Source organism: Rutidosis leptorrhynchoides, chromosome 9, assembly GCF_046630445.1.
Source record: "Rutidosis leptorrhynchoides isolate AG116_Rl617_1_P2 chromosome 9, CSIRO_AGI_Rlap_v1, whole genome shotgun sequence".
Lineage (NCBI taxonomy): Eukaryota > Viridiplantae > Streptophyta > Magnoliopsida > Asterales > Asteraceae > Rutidosis > Rutidosis leptorrhynchoides.
This window is the reverse complement of record NC_092341.1, coordinates 245,014,560-245,036,481: the sequence shown is the minus strand read 5'-3', so window position 1 is coordinate 245,036,481 and position 21,922 is coordinate 245,014,560. Positions and strand designations below refer to the sequence as shown.

Sequence of the window (21,922 nt, the reverse complement as noted above, 5' to 3'; positions counted from 1 at the left end):
TTATGAGGGTCAATGAATACACTGTTGATGGTCATGTGGATACTCGAAACAAGTTATTCAATAAATGGGTCCTTGATATTGGCGATGGGCACGTTCCTGCGGTTTGTAGAGACGGGGAAGATGAACCATCATGGATAAAAATTCCAGCAGAGTTTATTGTTAAATCTGAAAAACCCCCAATTGAAGCTATTGCAGACACCATCTTCCCGAATTTCATGGAGAAACATAACGATGAAGAATATTTGCGAGAGAGGGCAATTTTGACGCCAAGAAATGATGACGCAGACCACATTAATAAACACATATTCAAAAAGCTACAGTCTGAAAGTATGATATTTCAAAGCTCGGATGAAATTTGCAAGGGATCAACAGACGCACTCGAGCAGCAAAAATCGTACCCGGTTGAATTTTTAAATAAGCTGAATTTCCCCGGCGTCCCTCCTCACAAGCTGAAGCTAAAAATAGGCCAACCGATCATGTTGTTACTCAATTTGTCTCCCAGCTCAGGCCTGTGTAATGGCACCCGACTTATCATAACAGACTTTCAAAAATTCGTTATTCAAGCTCGCATCATTACCGGGTCCCATATAGGAAATATGGTGATTATTCACAGAATAGTACTAACTTCTACCCAATCAAAGTGGCCTTTTGTGATGCAACGCATACAGTTTCCCGTGAGGCCATGTTACGCAATGACAATAAACAAAAGCCAGGGACAATCACTCGATCTGGTTGGTGTATACTTGCCAAAACCAGTCTTCAGCCACGGACAGCTGTACGTCGCACTGTCGCGGGTAACAAACCTCAGCGGCCTGAAAATAGTCATGGTGAATGATGTAAAAGACGGGTTGCAGGACCACACAAGAAATGTGGTTTACAAGGAAATTTTTTCAAGCCTACATCAAGTTATATAAAGGTTTATCATCCCTTACCCTTCTCCCATATTTATGTATTGTTTCTGTTTATTTTTTGGTTACACCAAATTAGCGTCATTATAATATATGGTTCATTATTTGTACCTGTATTGGCCCAATTGTAGAGTGATTTTACCAAATTCGCCCCTCGACTGTATTTGTGATATTAGGCCTGCTTGCACGACAATTAGCGATTTCGTAGCACTACCATTGTAAACTGATTTGCTAAGGATGAGCCATCCGCTTTATTTGTGTTACTATGCCCACCTGCATTATAGTTTAAAACTTTATGTAACTAAAATTGTAAAGTAATTTTGTTAAGTTGAGCCCCACAACGTATTTGTGTTATTAGGCCTCATTGCATGATACTTTGCCAATTTATAGAATTAACCTCCTGTGGGGACTTTTATTCTGCTAAAACTCAAGTTATTGCAAACGTCAATAAACATCTCTCAAAACGCATTATACTGGTGAAACCTGGGTATTGCTTCAGCGGGGCTTCGACTCTGTTTGAGGTATGGTGGAACAACATTTATATAGAAAACCACAATTATGCAACCAACTTAGTTTGTTTTGATTCTATTTCAGGTTGGTTACCAGGTCTTTTTGCTGTCCGGCGAGAAGGAAAAATGCTTAGCATACTTGACACTAAAGGCGTAAACATTTTCGGTTGTTTTATGATGTGTTCAACCTGTTTGTAATTCTATTAAACCTTGGTGTAATTTGATAAAAGATGAGATACATTTTTAAATTTTTGTTATTTTGCATTCATGTTTTCAACTGTATTGTTGGCACTGACCTCCCTGAAATTATTCAGTAAAAGTCTACAATACATTCAACTAGGCAGATCCCTTCGTCAAATACCAACAGTTTTGTGCAAACGATTTATGCAGCCTACTACATTGATTAATCACAAACAACCACACATTGTATCATGTTCAACCGCAAACCCCAATTGCCATACAAGAGAAGCCAACGTATACGTAACGCACGGGCATTGATCACTAGTATTCATAAGAAATGATGCGTGTTCTTAGCTAGTATGGAGTAGTTTTCTCTATTAAGTTGTAACTCGATGAAAAAAAGGGTAGCTACATTTTCATGTGCAAAGATGTCGATAGATGAGTAATTTCATCTTTAATAGAATGACATTTTTTATATAAATAATAAATATTAAATATTAATATTAATATTAATTTTAAGTAAGGAGCAAGGACCTTGTAGAATAGTAGAGGATAATATGAATATGGACGGAAAGGATAAGAGGTGACCGTCATCATTTCATTATTCATTACGGAGTATAAAATAAATTGAAAATATCAAACGTCTACACAAGATCCGTTGAATGAAGTTAGCTTCATTAGAGATTTTATCGAGTAGAAAATCAGTTCATAATATACACATGAATTTTCGTCTGTTGTGTATCTTGAATAAAGGTTCTTCATTCACTAGTGTGCTAAGACTTGTACGAACGAAAAGAAAGTTAAATCTAAGCGCCATGTGATGGTTTATTTTTGATAAAAAAAATGACATGGTTACTTGTCCCACATTGGTAGATGGAAGAAAAGAGGCGTAACCTCTTTGAATATAAAATGATGTTGTCCCACGTCGGTGGGAGGAAGAAGTTGGAGGTGGATGACTTGGTTATAAAAGGAGGTCATGGACATCATTCCAACTTGCACCAATCAATACATTTTAAGTATTTAATTATTTCTTTTTTTATTACCCTTGTTTGAGAGTTGTATTAGTTAAATACTTTAGAGAGTGTAATTGGCTTAAGAGACTTGTCTCTGTCATTGTAACAATTTGTGATATAGTGTATTTCTCTATTTGGAGGTCCGTGGTTTTTCTCCTGTTTTGGAGTTTACACGTTAAATTCTTTTTTTTTTCTTTTTTTTGGTAAGCGAGGAAACCCTCCTATGAACGAGCACATTGGCTCCCCCATAGAAGGTAAAACCTCGGGTAATCAAGCCCCCGAATGCGAGACCTGGTACCAGGTGAATTGCACCTCTAGTCACACTCCCTTTTTGAACAATTTGGCATAGCCAGGAATTGAACCCAGGTGGTGTGCTTCATTGGACAACTTAACACCATGATCTTTACCGTTAAATTCTTGTGTTGTGGATTGTTCTTATTTCTTTACTGTTTTTCATTGGATGTTTGTTGGGAATTAGTGAGGTCGTAATTTCTCAACACCATAATCTTATAACTAAAGTTGACAAAGGTTTATTAAACGGGTTAACTTTTGAAGCCCTAGTTGAAAGATTTTTAAAATACAGACTATTCCTTAAAATTACAACGATCAATGGGTAACTTTAGTAATTTTAGAGAAAGCTAAGAATTTTTTTTTAATGGAAATACAACTTAAATCCTTTGAATGGATTTCGAGTCGGAAGATAAATTGGCTAGGTTGGATCTCGGATCCATGGTCGTGTCTTGTCTAACGGGTGTATTTTGTAGTTGCTCACTCCGCAACTTATAGTTTTTTAGATGTCTTCTAGTGTATTTTGTAGTTGCTCACTCCGCAACTTATAGTTTTTTAGATGGGTGTATTTTGTAGTTGCTCACTCCGCAACTTATAGTTTTTTAGATGTCTTCTAGTTCATGTATTCGTTATATTTCTCGAGTCTTTGTAAGGGTTTTAGCCCCCCCGCCCCCCATCCTCCTGAAAATTGGGCTCTTCATTTTCTTATATATGATTCACTTGCTTTTTGAAATAAAAAATAAAAAATCTCTAAATGACAAATAATGAAATGAATGAAAAGTTACAACATAATGTAACCTTATCGAGTTATTAATAAGTAATTATGTGATATTACTATTTAAAAAAAAACACATATATAAATACGAGGAAACCTTTCATCCATGAATGAAGTGACCTAAAAGAACATTACAAGGACCTGAACGACTTGCGTATTAACTAGAATTGTCTTCACAATTGCCTTGTATCAAAGATATTGTGTGCTATATTTTATGTTATATGTAAAATAGTGGTATTGTAAATTTGTAAAATATTGTATATAAGTTTGAATGCGAAATATTATTGTAATCAGTTTTTCATATAGAATTGTAGTAGTTGAATTGTATATTAGGTACTAAGTATGAACTTAACGGGTAGGTACTACCCGAATGGAAAATTATAAAACGCTAATATGAAGAAAAAGCTTTTATAAATAAGTTCATATTATGCTACGAAATACTATTGACTACTCTTAATATTCTATATGATTAACTTAATTCTTTTGGCTATTTTTGAAAGAAATGGCACCTACTACTCATCAGAACTTGAACATGAGCGAGGAAGACTTCAGTGTTTTCCTTCCTGCGAACATAGCCGCAGTGCAGGCTGCAATGCAAAATAACAACAATAACTCTGGTTCTAGCAGTGGAACTAATTTCACAAGAAATCGTGTAGGATGCTCCTACAAAGAATTCACTGCCTGCAAACCTTTGGAATTCGATGGAACCGAGGGTCCAATCGGATTAAAACGGTGGACTGAAAAGGTTGAATCGGTGTTTGCCATAAGTAAATGTACTGAAGAAGACAAAGTAAAGTACGCTACGCATACCTTCACAGGTACTGCGCTAACATGGTGGAACACCTACCTCGAGCAGGTGGGACAAGATGTTGCTTACGCACTACCGTGGTCAACATTCAAGCATTTGATGAACGAGCAGTACCATCCCAGAAACGAGGTCAATAAGCTCAAGGTAGAGCTTAGAGGGTTACAAACACAAGGATTTGATATTACCACGAACGACGATTCACAGAGTTGTGTCTATTGTATCCGGGAGCGTTCGAAGATGAAGAAGAGAAAATCGACGCATTTGTAAAAGGGTTACCATAAAGGATTCAAGAAGATTTGAGTTCACACGAGCACGCCTCCATACAAAAAGCAAGTCGAATGGTTCATAAACTCATAAATCAGATTGAGGGAAGAATTAAAGAGCAGGCGGTCGAAGAAGCCAACACGAAACAAGTCAAGAGAAAGTGGGAATAAAACAGTGACAAGAGTCACCAACAAAACAACAGTAACTATCGCTTCGACAACCAACACAGCAATCACAGCTGCAATAGCCCCATTTTTCGCAAAAACAAACGCAACAACAACTATCCTAACAACAACAACAACCACAATAACCGTCCTAACAACAATAACAATCGCAACAACAACCAAATCAATAACAACAATGGCAATAACAATCAGAACAATAAATGTCTAAGGTGTGGAGGGTATCATCCAGATAAGTTCTGTGTAGTAGTGTGTACCAAGTGTAATAGAACCGGACATAGTGTAACGAAGTGTGATGTCTATGGAACAAAGGCATATAAAAATAACAGAACAAATAATTCCATTATTTGTTACGGATGCGAAAAGCCGGGCCATTTCAGCAAAGCATGCCCTAATCAAGGGAATAATAATGGGCAAGGCCGTGGATGAGTCTTCAACATTAATTCGGCAGAAGCGCAGGAAGACCCGGAGCTTGTTACGGGTACGTTTCTTATTGACGATAAATCTGCTTATGTTTTATTTGATTCGCGTGCGGATAGAAGCTATATGAGTAGAGATTTTTGTGCCAAATTAAATTGTCCATTAATGCCTTTGGATAATAAATTTTTACTCAAATTAGCAAACGGTAAACTAATTACAGCAGATAAAGTATGTAGGGATAGAGAAATTAAACTGGTTGACGAAACGTTTAAGATTGACTTAATACCAGTCGAGTTAGGGAGTTTTGACGTAATAATTGGCATGGACTGGTTGAAAAAGGTAAGAGCAGAGGTCGTTTGTTACAAAAATGCGATTTGCATTATGCGCGAAAAAGGAAAACCTTTAATGGTGTACGGAGAAAAGAACAACGTGAAGTTAAATCTTATTAGTAGTTTGAAGGCGCAAAAACTAATAAGAAAAGGTTGCTATGTCATTCTAGCACACATCGAAGAAGTCAAACCTCAAGAAAAGAACATCAGTGATATTCCCGTCGCAAAAGAATTTCCCGATGTATTTCTGAAAGAATTACCGGGACTACCTCCACACCGATTTGTTAAATTTCAAATAGATCTCGTACCAGGAGCTGCACCAATAGCTCGTGCTCCATACAGACTCCCACCCAGTGAAATGAAGGAACTCCAAAGCCAATTACAAGAACTTTTAGAGCGTGGTTTTATACGACCAAGCACATCACCGTGGGGGTTTGTTAGTCAAAAAGAAGGATGGTACATTCAGATTGTGTATCGACTACCGAGAGTTAAAGAAACTTACCATCAAAAACCGTTATCCATTACCGAGAATCGACGATATATTTGATCAACTACAAGGCTCGTCGGTTTATTCGAAGATCGATTTACGTTCCGGGTATCATCAAATGCGGGTGAAGGAGGATGATATTCCAAAGACTGCTTTCAGAACGCGTTACGGTCATTACGAGTTTATGGTTATGCCGTTTGGATTGACTAACGCACCAGCTGTGTTCATGGACCTCATGAACCGAGTGTGTGGGCCATATCTTGACAAATTTGTCATTGTTTTCATCGATGACATACTCATTTACTCAAGGAATGATCAAGAGCACGAAGAACATTTGAGAAAAGTGCTAGAATTATTGAGGAAGGAACAACTCTACGCAAAATTTTCAAAGTGTGCATTTTGGTTGGAAGAAGTTCAATTCTTCGGTCACATAGTGAACAAAGAAGGTATTCAAGTAGATTCGGCAAAGATTGAAACCGTTGAAAAGTGAGAAACCCCGAAAACTCCGAAGCATATACGCCAATTTTTAGGACTGGCTGGTTACTACAGAAGGTTCATCCAAGATTTTTCCAAAATAGCAAAACCCTTGACTGCATTAACGCATTAAGGGAAGAAATTTGAATGGAAGGATGAGCAGGAGAAAGCGTTTCAATTGTTGAAGAAAAAGTTAACTACGACACCTATATTGTCATTGCCTGAAGGGAACGATGATTTTGTGATATATTGTGACGCCTCAAAGCAAGGCCTCAGTTGTGTATTAATGCAACGAACGAAGGTAATTGTTTATGCGTCTAGACAATTGAAGATTCACGAGCAGAATTATATAACACACGAATTGGAATTGGGCGCTGTTGTTTTTGCATTAAAGACTTGGAGGCACTACTTATATGGGGTCAAAAGTATTATATATACCGACCACAAAAGTCTCTAACACATATTTAATCAGAAACAACTGAATATTAGGCAGCTTAGGTGGATTGAGTTATTGAATGATTACGATTTCGAGATTCGTTACCACCCGGAGAAGGCGAATGTGGTAGCCGACGCTTTGAGTAGAAAGGACAGAGAACCTATACGGGTAAAAGCTATGAATATAATTATTCGTACTAACCTTAATACTCAAATAAAGACGGCGCAACAGGGAGTTTTAAAAGAAGGAAATTTGAAGAATAAAACACCCAAAGGATCGGAGAAACATCTTAATATTCGGGAAGACGGAACCCGGTATAGGGATGAAAGAATTTGGGTACCAAAGTTTGGAGATGTAAGAGAAATGGTACTTAGGGAAGCACATAAAACCAGATACTCAATACATGCCGGAGCGGGAAAGATGTACAAAGATCTCAAGAAACACTTTTGGTGGCCGGGTATGAAAGCCGATATTGCTAGATACGTAGGAGAATGATTGACGTGTTCTAAGGTCAAAGCTGAACATTAGAAACCATCAGGTCTACTTCAACAACCCGAAATCCCAGAATGGAAATGGGAAAACGTTACCATGGATTTCATTACTAAATTGTCAAGGACTGCAAGTGGTTATGATACTATTTGGGTAATAGTCGATCGTATCAACAAGTCAGCACACTTTCTGCCAATGAGAGAAGATGATAAAATGGAAAAATTGGCACATTTATACTTGAAGGAAGTTGTCTCCAGACATGGAATACCAGTCTCTATAATCTCTGATAGGGATGGCAGATTTGTTTCAAGATTTTGGCAGACATTACAGCAAGCATTGGGAACTCGTTTAGACATGAGTACTGCCTATCATCCACAAACTGATGGGCAAAGTGAAAGGACGATACAGACCCTTGAAGACATGCTACGAGTATGTGTTATTGATTTCGGAAACAGTTGGGATCGACATCTACCGTTAGCAGAATTTACCTACAACAACAGTTACCATTCGAGTATTGAGATGGCGCCGTTTGAAGCACTTTATGGTAGAAAGTGCAGGTCTCCGATTTGTTGGAGTGAAGTCGGAGATAGACAAATTACGGGTCCGGAGATAATCCAATAAACTACTGAGAAAATCATTCAAATTCAACAACGATTGAAAACCGTCCAAAGTCGACAAAAGAGCTACGCAGATAGTAAAAGAAAAGATATAGAATTTGAAATTGGTGACATAGTTGATAATGCTAAAAACGAACATATATTTCATAGCATTATCCCTCAAGAAAGACAAGCTTTTAGTTGCAATTGTTCTATTTACAAGTGATATTCGTTTAAATAATAAAAGGTGAAGACAAAAGACAGATTCGACAATTTGAAGATGCAAATAACCAAAAAGCTAAAAAGAACAAAGTACAATCAAAGTGGTTCAAATTATTGATGAGAAACGTCTCGAAGTTACAAGAGTACAAGACGCAAAAAGTAAAGTACAAGATATTAAATAGTACGCAAGGACGTTCAAAAATCCAGAACCGGGACCAGAGTCAACTCTCAACGCTCGACGCAACGGACTAAAAATTACAAGTCAACTATACACATGAATATAATATAATATAATATATAATTAATTCTTAAAATTATATATATATTATATTATTTAATAAAACCGTCGGCAAGAAGAAAACAAACATTTGTGAGCTGGAATCCCAGGCCATGCGATCGCATGGCCAAGAAGAACAATATTCATGCGATCGCATGGAGAAAAAAATCTGGTGACATCTTATAAATTTCGCAGTTTTCGGCCGAATATCACACATCCTTTTTCTATCTCTCACTCTACGATATATATATACATATATATATATATATATATATATATATATATATATATATATATATATATATATATATATATATATATATATATATATATATATATATATTTATAATTTTAATTTTAATCTTAATAATAATAAGGGTATGTTAGCGAATGTTGTAAGTGTGTAAGTCGAAATTCTATCCGTGTAACGCTACGCTATTATTAATCATTGTAAGTTATGTTCAACCTTTTTAAATTAATGTGTCATAGCTAAGTTATTATTATGCTTATTTAAGCCGAAGTAATCATGATGTTGGGCTAAATATTAAAGACGGGGTAATTGGGCTTTGTACCATAATTGGGGTTTGGACAAAAGAACGACACTTGTGGAAACTAGACTATGGGCTATTAATGGGCTTTATATATGTTTAATTAAATGATAGTTTGTTAATTTAATATAAAGATTTACAATTGGACGTACCTATAAATAACCACATACACTCGATCGGACACGATGGGCGGGATATTTATAAGTACTAATAATCGTTCATTTAATCGGACACTGGATGGATTAATAGTTAATGGACTTATTAAAACAGGGGTGAATTATATTCAAGGAAAATTGGTATAATTATAGTTTAAGTCCCCAATTAGTTGGAATATTTTACTTCGAATATAAGGATAATTTGACGAGGACACTCGCACTTTATATTTATGACTGATGGACTGATATGGACAAAAACCAGATGGACATATTGAATAATTCAGGACAAAGTACAATTAACCCATGGTAATAAACTAAAATCAACACGTCAAACATCATGATTACGGAAGTTTAAATAAGCATAATTCCTTTATTTCATATTTAATTGCACTTTTAATTATCGCACTTTAATTTATTGTCATTTTAATTATCGTACTTTTTAATTATCGCAATTTTATTTATTGTCATTTTATTTATCGCACTTTTATTTATCGCAATTTCATTATCGTTATTTACTTTACGCTTTAAATTAAGTTATATTTTTTTTAATATTTTACATTAGGTTTTAACTGCGACTAAAGTTTTAAAATCGACAAACCAGTCATTAAATGGTAAAAACCCCCTTTTATAATAATAATACTACTTATAACCAAATATATTTATATACAAATATAGTTTTTAAAAATATAGCGTTAAACTTGGCTAGCTCCCTGTGGAATGAACCGGACTTACTAAAAACTACACTACTGTACGATTAGGTACACTGCCTATAAGTGTTGTAGAAAGGTTTAGGTATATCCACTCAATAAATAAATAAATAACTTGTGTAAAATTGTATCGTATTTAATAGTATTTTGTAGTAAAAATATAACTATTTCGTATACACCTCTACGCACATCAATGGTCATGCTTAAGGTTTCACCTTGGAAAGGCGTTGTTCGATTTGTAAACATGGGAAACTAAATGTAAGGTACATTGGACCATTCAAGATTATAGATCGTGTCGGACCAATAGCCTACCGATTTGAATTACCTCAACAACTCGCCGGTGTACATGATACTTTTCACGTATCGAATCTGAAGAAATGCTTAGCCAAAGAAGATCTCACTATTTCTTTAGACGAAATCCAAATCAATGAAAAACTTCAATTCATTGAAGAACCAGTCGAGATAATGGATCGCGAGGTTAAAGGACTTAAGCAAAATAAAATACCAATCATTAAGGTTCGATGGAATGCTTGTAGAGGACCCGAGTTCACCTGGAAGTGTGAAGATCAAATGAAGCTGAAATACCCGCACCTATTTCCAGAAGATGCATCAACACCTCCAACTGCTTAAAAATTTCGGGACGAAATTTATTTAACGGGTAGGTACTGTAGTGACCCGAACTTTTCCATATTTATATATATTAAATGAAGTTGATATTTACATGATTAAATGTTTCTAACATGTTAAGCAATCATACTTGTTAAGACTTGATTAATTGAAATAGGTTTCATGTAGACAATTGACCACCCAAGTTGACCGGCGATTCACGAACGTTAAAACTTGTAAAAACTATATGATGATATATATATATATATATATATATATATATATATATATATATATATATATATATATATATATATATATATGGATATGTATATAGCTAACATGATATTATGAAAAGTAAGTATCTCACTAAGTATATTAACAATGAGTTATATACATAAAATGAGACTATTGAATTATGAAACTCGAAACGATATATATAACGATTATCGTTATAGCAACGCCTTACTAAATACATATGTATCATATTATGATATATTCATTGTTGGTGATTTGTGTCACCAATATGATTTAAGTGTAATGGGATTAATTTGTTAACCAAAATAACCTTGATAAATATCGAACAAGTTTTGGGAAAGTGTGGAGTGTACACTTGTTTGAACTTATCTTGATTATGACGGGGGTTCGGGGGAAGCGGCCCTGATAGCGGGGTCCAAGTGGTGGCAACCCCTGGCAGGGTCTAAGGGGCAGAGCCCCTGGCTGGGATCGAGCTGCCAGGTCAGCTCGGAATTTTTTTTGTTTGGGTTAACATCGCTTTATTAAAAATGTGTTAAAATTTTGATTTAAAGCTTTCAACAACATTAAATGAGATCGTTAACTTAAAGCTTTCAAAAACAACACTTACATGTAACGACTAACGATGACTTAACGACTCAGTTAAAATGAATATACATGTAGTGTATTAAGATGTATTAGTACACTTTTGAAATACTTCAAGACACATATCAAAGTAATTCTACTTAGAAAAAATGCTTACAATTACATTTCCATTCATTTTCATCAATAATTCTACTCGTATTCATTCAGTATTCGTATCCGTATTATACACAGCTTCTAGACGTACTTACTATGAGTATATACCAATAGGAACTAGCATGGGATTCCACTCTTGATTATGTCATGCATGACTAATCAAATTTAACTTTTACCATGAACTAGTCAACTAACTAGAACTCCTTTTAACCTCACTCACCACTCATCATTCACCACTCACCAATCAATCCATTTCACTTCCAATTCTCTTTATAATTCTCTCTCAACACCTACACACACTTATGAACAAATTTTTCCAGTAAACTAATCATCATCTTCATCAAAAATTACTTCAAGAATCAAGCTATAATCATCATAGGAAGAACACTTCAAAAATCCTTTCAAGTTTACTAGTTTACTTCCAAGCTTTCTAATCCATTTCAAGTAATCATCTAAGATCAAGAAACATTTGTTATTTACAGTAGGTTATCTTTCTTATTCAAGGTAATATTCATATTCAAACTTTGATTCGATTTCTATAACTATAAACTATCTTAATTCGAGTAATAATCTTACTTGAACTTGTTTTTGTGTCATGATCCTACTTCAAGAACTTTCAAGCCATCCAAGATCCTTTGAAGCTAGATCATTTCTTGTCACTTCCAGTAGGTTTACCTACTAAACTTGAGGTAGTAATGATGTTCATAACATCATTTGATTCATATATATATAACTATCTTATTCGAAGATTTAAACTTGTAATCACTAGAACATAGTTTAGTATATTCTAAACTTGTTTGCAAACAAAGTTAATCCTTCTAACTTAACTTTTAAAATCAACTAAACACATGTTCTATATCTATATGATATACTAACTTAATGATTTAAAACCTGGAAACACGAAGAACGCCGTAAAATCGGATATACGTCGTCGTAGTAAAACCGGGGGCTGTTTTGGTTTGGATAATTAAAAACTATGATAAACTTTGATTTAAAAGCTATTATTCTGGGAAAATGATTTTTATTATGAATATGAAACTATATCCAAAAATCATGGTTAAACTCAAAGTGGAAGTATGTTTTCCAAAATGGTCATCTAGACGTCGTTCTTTCGGCTGAAATGACTACCTTTACAAAAACGACTTGTAACCTGTATTTTCGACTATAAACTTGATATTACTCAAATTAGTCATATCTTTAGTCGTAATATCACGTCCTATTGTTGTTTATTTTGTATGTAAACATAGTAAATCCGTTTGTATCTCATATTATTGTAATATAGTCTAGAATCATTGTAAACTTGAAGAAATATGGAAGATTATGTATGATACAGCTCAGATATCGAAACCAAGACCAGAAATCCAAAGACAGAAGGGTGCGCTCAGCGCACCACAAAGGGTGCGCTCAGCGCACTATGTATAAATTTGATCAGAAGATTTCTTGGCCAAAACCAAAGTGCGCCAAGCTATGTGCGCGGCGCGCACAGTAGTGCGCTCAGCGCACCCCAACGCGCACTTTTACCAGAAAAGTAGATTTGAATGTGCGATGTCGAGCTGTAAAGAAAAAGTGGAGTAGGTGAAGAGTGCGCTTAGCGCACCCTTACTGTGCGCGCCGCGCACAGTACTTTTCAACAACTGTTCAACTTATTTAATTCCATTTCCAGCTTCATTTCTTGGACACCAGTTTCCTTTCTGTTCAGAGACAAAAACATACGAATCATAGTAATTCTTGGGCTTATCAAAGTGCATCTAAGCACTCAAATCATTGAAGAATCAAGGATCATTCAAGAGCTTAATCCAAGATTACTCCTAAAAGGTCAATCTTGCATTTACAATGAATTCTATCTTTGTTACTGTTTTGTTTAAGTTTTCAAGCATGATTGTTGGCTAGTTCATTTTATGTTCATCTAGATAAATAACCGAAATATTGAATGTTTACTATTGATTGATTGTTATTATGCACGATAGTTTGATGTTTGAATACAAGAACCATTCTTGTTAAGTTTAATCCTTTCTATTCAACTAGTTGATATGTTCATTTGATTAAGAAACATCATCTTGTTAAGTTAATGTATTGATTTACACCTAACGACATGTGTTTATCCGTATTTTACCAAAAGGGATAAGTTGAGTTCAAATGGTTAATTTACATAAGAATGTAAGAACGACTCTTGTAGATACTTTGGAATAGCTTAATTAGTATGTGTAATTGTCTAGGAGAATGACCAATTCCTTAGAATCTGTTATACACACTTTCAACTACCTAGTTCCATTAATTAACATGTGTTAGTGATTTGCCTTATCTAGTGACGTTTATAGGGATCTTATTATTACACTTAATTGATTACTTGGGTTGGGTGAATTGAGCATTTAACCGGACAAAGGGAATGAACTAAGTTAAACCTTTAGTTGATATAGGAGTGGATCATGTACAACACACCATTGACTTGATCATTCTTCAAGTCTTCAAACTAGTAGAATTGGTTGATTACAAATAGGAGGTCTTAGATGACAAGAACATCACTTGCGTCGTGTAATCCCGTTTGAGTGTTTGCGCAAGACTACTCTTGGTGAACCAATTAATTAGTTCTCGTGCATAACTAATCAATCCGATCTTAATCCTAAATAACATTCAACATTAAGGGTAAAAAGTCTAGATGAGCATATTTTCTTAATTTGATATCAAAACTATCTTTTACTTTCATAAACTTAAAATACCAAAAATATTGTCTTTTAATCTTATTCATCACTTGATTCGCCCATCGTAAAAGGGCAAAACATAATATTTTGTACCTTTAAGTTTCATTTACTTAGTTAATCATAATATAGTTTCTAATTCTAGTTTGACTAATACAGCTGTCCTTGAAACGATACACGGAACTAAACCATTATTTATACTACTACACGATAGGGTACACTGCCCGTTAGTGTGTAACAATCTTTGATCGGTATTTTTCCATACTATTTCATATAACAATTCATATACCACGTTTTGCACATCAAGTTTTTGGCGCCGCTGCTGGGGACAGTTTTGTGTCAAAATAGAATTGTTAACTAATTTGTGATTAAGTAGTTTCTTAATTCTTTTTAAATTATTAATAGTCTTTGATTATTAGACTTATAGAATCGGTGCATTTAATAGTTTTGTTAGTTGTGTGATTGACAGATTTTAGGGTGCATATGCCACATACCCGAAGTTCAGATTCTCCATTACTTACACCGCTTACAGAACCTGATAGAAAGCTTGGTAGGATCCCAAAAGAAGTACTTGAATTTTTTGAATCTTCATCAAAGCAAGAAACTTTTAATTCAGAATCAAGTACAACCAAGCCAAGATACTCTGAATTTAGTGAACCAGTTCATACTCTAAATTTTGAAATGGAAGGAGAGGCAAGGCAGGTGGTACCAAGATAATCAATGGCAGCCAAGATGAAAGAAACCCGAACTGGACAAGGTAGTGCCATTACTCCACCCACAGGTGAAGAAAAAATTGAAATAAAAGGACCTATTCTCTAAATGATTAACAACAGATGTCAATTTGGTGGTGGTCCGAATGAAGATGCAAACGAACATATTCGTCTTTTTCAAGAGATATGTCTTCTATTCAAACTTAAACCAGACACTGATCAGGCCATATTTTTAAGACTATTCCCATGGACACTCCACGGGGAAGCACGAAGTTGGTTAGATTCATTGGCTGAGGCTACGATAGAAACTTGGGATGGTATGATGGAAAAATTTCTTAAGAAATATTTTTTAGCTTCTAAGTCCGCGTGACTCCAAAAAGAAATTACCCAATTCTATCAAAAGCCGATGGAAACCTTATATGAAGTATGGAATCGGTTTTCCAAAATGCTAAGAGGTTGTCCAAACCATGGTCTGGATACCTTCCAACAAGTTCAAATTTTTTACAAGGGTTGTGATGTTGCAACCCGAATTTCCATTGATCAAGCGGCCGGAGGTTCACTCATGGACAAAATCGAGCAAGAGGCTTATGAGATAATCAAGGTGCAAGCCGATTATTCTCATGAGTGGCATCAAGAACGACCAATTACTCGTAATGCTCAAGTCCAAAGCGCCGGTGCTTATGATGACCATAGTTCCCTAAGTGTGAAAATAGACGGTGTTGCTCGAAACATGAACAAAATCACCAAGGAAATTCATAGTATGAAGGTAGGTTGTGAATACTGTGGTGGTCTCCATTTAGGAAAAGATTGTGATGCCAGTTTAACAATGGCTCAAAAAGAAGAAGTGGCTTTCATAAGCCAAAGAAATAATAATCAATTTCAAGGAAGAGCCCAATTTAACCGAAACTTCAACAACCCCTACAACCCTCAAGGTCAAAATTCCAATTACCAACAAGGGTCAAGTAGTGGGTTCCAACAACAAACTCCGGGTTTTTATCAAAAACCCCAACAAGAAGAGAAAAAGTCAAATATGGAGAGTTTGTTGGAGAAGTTAATTGCATCTCAGACCCAGCTTGTCACCAATATAAACTAAACGAACGAGAAAAACAAACATTAGTTTAGAAACCAACAAGCCTCAATTCAAAATTTAGAGAAGCAAATGAATGGTTTAGCTAGTTTACTTAGTGAAAGAAAACCAGGGAGTTTACCGGGCGATACTAATAAGAACCCCTGAAATGAGCACGCCAATGTTATCACCACACGGAGTGGTCTAGCATACGAAGCTCCAAGAATGCCCGAAGATTCTGATTTCAGTGTTCCGTTGAACAAAAATGATGAACCGGTTAAGGAGCCGGAACAGGTGGTTGAGAAGGAAGAACGTGAGAAACTCGTAGTGAAGCCATATCAACCACCGCTCCTATACTCAAGGAAACAACAACAAGAAAGGCTCGAAGCCGAAAGGTCAAAATTTCTAGATATGTTTAAACAAATTAACATAAATATGTATTTCATTGATGTGATTTCAGGTATGTTCAAGTATGCTAAGTTCTTAAAAGACTTACTTACTAATCGGAAGAAAATGGAGGAACTTTCATCCGTCACCATGAATGCTAATTGTTCCGCAATTTTGATGAACAAAATACCAAAAAAGTTAGCAGATCCTAGGAGTTTTACCATACCATATCTCCTAGGAGATTTGGAATGCATTAAAGCATTAGCGGATTTAGGGGCTAGCATAAATTTAATGCCTTATTTATTATATGTTAAGCTAGACTCCGGGGTACTAAAACTAACCCGAATGGCAATTCAACTAACAGACCGCTCTGTTAAATTTCCTCGTGGAATTTTAGAGAATATGTTAGTAAAAGTGGGTACCCTAGTATTTCCGGCCGATTTTGTAATTTTGGACATGGAAGAGGACACACGTGTGCCTCTTATATTGGGTCGACCTTTCCTCAATACCGCAAGAGCTATGATAGATGTTCATGGGCAGAAATTAACCCTTAGAATTGAGGATATTAAGGTTACCTTTTCCGTTGACCATGCCTTGCAATACCCCGAGTCTACTGATGATAAATGTTATTATTTGCAAACCGTAGGCACATATTCAGAGTTGTTGCAGGAATTTCCAGAATTGCAAGGTTCGGGAGAATGCATTTTGGCAGAAGGTGATGAAGAGAACATGGTGGAAGAAGTGGAGATGTTGACCACCTTGATGGCTAACGGTTATGAGCCAAATGATGAAGAATACAGAAAGTTGAAATTAAAAAATGAGTACCGATATAAAACATCGATTGAAGAAACCTCCCGTTTTGGAACTAAAGCCACTTCCAAGTCACTTGGAATATGCTTACCTTCAAGAGGATTCTATTCTCCCTATTATCATTTCATCTGAACTCTCTGTAAGTGAGAAATCTAAACTTGTTTCCATGTTAAAAGCCCATAAACCGGCTCTAGCATGGAAAATTCATGACATCAAGGGTATAAGTCCCTCTTATTGTACACATAAGATATTAATGGAAGATAACTATAAGCCATGTGCACAAAGACAAAGGTGACTGAACCCTAATATGCAAGAAGTCGTTAAAAAGGAGATTGTCAAACTCCTTGATGCGGGTCTTATCTACCCAATTTCGGATAGTTCTTGGGTGAGTCCGGTCCAATGTGTACCCAAAAAGGGTGGCATGACCATTATCACCAACAAAAATGACCAATTAATTTCCACTAGGACTGTCATGGGTTGGAGGGTATGTACTGATTATAGAAAATTAAATGATGCTACCCGAAAAGACAATTTTCCCCTTCCTTACATTGATCAAATGTTGGAAAGGTTAGCAGGAAAGAACTTTTATTGTTTTCTTGACGGTTTCTCGGGATATTTCCAAATCCTTATAGCACCCGAGGACCAAGAGAAAACTACCTTTACATGCCCTTATGGTACTTTCTCTTATCGACGTATGCCCTTTGGCTTATGCAATGCTCCTGCTACCTTTCAAAGGTGTATGGTAGCTATTTTTCATGATATGATTGAAGACTTTATGGAAGTATTCATGGATGACTTTTCAGTCTTCGGTGATTCTTTTGACACATGTCTTAATAATCTTGAGCGTATGTTGATTAGGTGTGAAGAATCAAATCTTGTGCTTAACTGGGAAAAATGCCATTTTATGGTAAGAGAGGGCATTGTATTAGGTCATAAAATTTCTTGTGCAGGTCTGGAGGTGGATAGAGCTAAAGTGGAAGTCATAGCCAAATTACCACCACCGTCGAATGTGAAAGGTGTAAGAAGTTTTCTGGGGCACGCCGATTTTTACCGTCGATTCATTAAAGATTTTTCTAAAATTGTAACCCCTATGAACAAACTTCTAGAGAAAGAAGCTCCATTTGTCTTTACAGATGAGTGTCTAAACGCCTTTAATCTTCTTAAAGCAAAGCTCACACAATCACCCATTCTCATATCACCGAATTGGTCACTTCCATTCGAACTTATGTGTGATGCGAGTGACTTTACTATTGGTGCCGTCTTGGGGCAAAGAATTGAAAAACATTTCTAGCCCATTTATTATGTTAGTAAAACATTGTAAGGAGCCCAACTTAATTACACTACCACCGAGAAGGAACTTCTGGCAATTGTCTTTTCATTTAACAAATTCTGATTTTACTTGGTACTAGCAAAGACGGTTGTCTACACGAACCACTCGGCCTTTAAGTACTTGCTTGCTAAGCAAGATGCTAAACCCCGATTAATACGTTGGGTCTTGCTTTTGTAGGAATTCTACATTGATATTAAAGACAAAAAGGGGGCTGAAAACCTAGCAGCCGATCACCTTTCTCGCCTTGAGAACCTAAATCTTGAGGTTCTCCATGAGACCGTTATTCAAGATAATTTTCCTAATGAAAATCTCATGAGGATTGAGAAAGTTGATGATCCTTGGTTTGTAGACATAGCCAACTATCTTGTGGGTGGATTCCTAGAAACCGGTATGTCACATCAAAAACGGAAGAAATTTTTCAGTGACTTGAAATACTATTTTTTGGGAAAACCCGTATCTCTTTAGACGGTGTCCCGATGGGACAATCCGTCGATGTGTCTCCGGGGAAGAATGCAACCAAATTCTTCTTTAATGTCATCTTGGTCCCACTGGTGGACATTTCGGACCCCAAATCACGGGGAGAAAAATCTATGAGGCCGGTTTTTATTGGCCTACCATCTTCAAGGATGCCCACCAAATATGTAAATCATGCGATTCTTGCCAAAGGGCGGGAAAGATTAGTCAAAGAGATGAAATGCCTCAAAACATAATCCAAGTTTGTGAGGTTTTCGATATTTAGGGCATTGATTTCATGGGACCATTCCCAAAATCTCATTCCAACCAATACATACTCGTTGCCGTTGACTACGTATCAAAATGGGCGGAGGCAAAGGCTCTCCTCACAAACGATGCACGAGTTGTTGTAACTTTTCTTAAAGAGGTTTTTGCCCAGTTCGGTACCACGAAGGCTTTAATTAGTGATCGTGGTACCCATTTTTGCAACACCCAATTAGAAAAGGTGTTGAAATGCTATGGGATAACCCATAAAATTTCTACATCTTATCACCCACAAACAAGTGGGCAAGTTGAAAATATGAATCGGGCACTTAAAAGGATCCTTGAGAAAACGGTTGGATCCAATCCTAAGGTGTGGCCAACGAAGCTTGACGATGCTTTGTGGTCATTTAGAACCGCCTACAAAACTCCTATTGGAACCACACCTTACCGCCTAGTCTATGGGAAAGCATGCCATCTCCCTTTGGAGATAGAGTACAAATCACATTGGGCTCTTAAGATTTGTAATCTCGATCTTGAAGACGCGGGAAACCTTCGTTTAAAATAAATAAATGAGTTGGATGAGTTGAGACATAACGCCTATGAAAACTTGCTCATATACAAGGAAAAGACCAAAGTTTGGCACGATAACTGTCTTAAGAATCTGAAAGATTTTAAAGAGGGTGATCGTGTTTTGTTATTCAACTCACGATTTAAACTTTTCCCTGGAAAACTCAAGTCCCGATGGATGGGACCATTTGTTGTTAACAAGGTTTTTCCATATGGAACGGTGGAATTAAGGAATGCAAAGGGTGATACGTTTAAGGTAAATAGACACAAGGCCAAACTATATGTTGATAGACCCATGAACATTGAAGATGAGGTAAAACTCATTTTCAACCCCAAAGCTACCTAAAGTTTGGGGGAGAGTCGGGTGAAGCGACTCAATTTTAAACCTTCACAAATGTTAGGATTAGGATTGCGTGATTTTTAATGATTTTGAGTGATTTTAATTTTTGTTGAATATCATTACGATCACCAATCTGTTACCAACCTCCCTGTACTGACCAAACTCGAAAATACCTGAAAAACAACTGTGCGCGCTGCGCACCCCTCATATGTGCGCTCAACGCACTTTGTAAAAACTTGGTCAGTAGGTTTTTCAGCTCAGAGCACTAGTGCGCGCCGCGCACCCATAAGTGTGCACTCGGTGCACTCTCCCATTTAGCTCGGATCTGCTTCAAATTTTTGTGGGGTTCACAATTTTATCTGCTCTTTAACACCACGCACTAGATTTCATTCATTCCTTACCCAAAAATTGCAGATCCATTTGCTCTCTTTCACTAAAACACTCCAAATCCTAATTTCAATTCTTCAAATTTTAACCAATTCTTCTCAAATCAAAGCCTAAATCAAGATGCCTAGGGTATGTTCATATGATTCTACTTAATTTTCTTTCCAATAATTCAATTTCATGCTTAATTTTTAGGATTGTTTAAGAAATTTATGTGGGTTTTCTTGAATTGATAATTGTTATAAACATTAACATGCTTTAGGTTGTTATAATTGCCTTGTATGCCTTGAAATCATATTACATTGTGTTTTTAGGGTATATTCATGATTCTAGGGTTTATGTAGAATTTAAATCCGAATTTTAGCTTTGAATTTGGTTGAATTTGGTTCCTAGCTAAGTGTTTGTGAATGTTTGAGATAATTTGTGTACTTCATAAGTATGTATCACATTTTGAGCATGACATGGTTCATGTTTTGGAAATCTAACATGTTTTGATTCTTAATTGATATAAATTCTTGAAAATTTTTAAGTTTCCATTACTTTGTGTCTAATGTGATAGTTTGTTAAAGGGATGAGAATGATATGAGGTTCATGTTCAAATTTGGTTTCTAAAACGCTAGACTAGTTATGTTAATCTTGGATCTTTTGAGAAAATGTTTACATGAATAATTAACATAATTATGTGCTATATGTATTTTTGAACATATACTTGATTTATGATAAACTCACACTAATGCATACTATTTTCTATGCGCCTCTTTTGTTTTGGTGTATGTTTTATGTGTGCAGTACAACTTTAGATCAAGGGTAAATCAACGACAAGAAGAACCTTCACACCGGTACCGAGAAGAACAAGATTCTTCAGATGAACAAAATTCTCCACCAAATGAACGACAACCTTCACCCGAAGGATCACCGGATCAAAATGATCCGAGGATTTGGTTAGCTTATGTCCGAGACCATCCGAATTACGCAAGTGCATATAATTGGGTAGAGAACAAATCATGTGATGCCATGTAGTATTTTGACCCGGCTCCATTGGTAGAAGCACGAGAATATGATAGAGTGTCGAGAATGTTGGAGGTCAAATACTGGATTTTAACGGGCAGGTTAATAACAATCAGGGCATGGGAAAGAATTATGCGGTTCAATGATGTCATATACCCGCAATTATGCAAAGAGTTCATAGCATCTTTACGTTTTGATCTCATTATGGACCCGACAAATCAAAACTTCATGAGATTTTGTT

General features: G+C 36.0%; 1 protein-coding gene across 1 annotated transcript; it reads left to right on the top strand.

Annotated features, from left to right (window-relative positions):
• Positions 1-2: 2 nt before the first annotated feature.
• Positions 3-21,693, top strand: LOC139868642 (uncharacterized). Its single transcript, XM_071856974.1, has 2 exons — positions 3-794; positions 21,463-21,693. The coding sequence occupies exons 1-2, from the start codon at positions 3-5 to the stop codon at positions 21,691-21,693; spliced, it is 1,023 nt and encodes a 340-aa protein (XP_071713075.1).
• Positions 21,694-21,922: the final 229 nt, after the last annotated feature.

Bases quoted from the DNA above. Each gene is read 5' to 3' on its own strand.
- LOC139868642 (XM_071856974.1), top strand. From the start codon at position 3: ATGAGGGTCAATGAATACACTGTTGATGGTCATGTGGATACTCGAAAC. The intron at 795-21,462 runs GTAACAAACCTC...TTATGTGTGCAG, and splicing joins TGTACGTCGCACTGTCGCGG to TACAACTTTAGATCAAGGGT.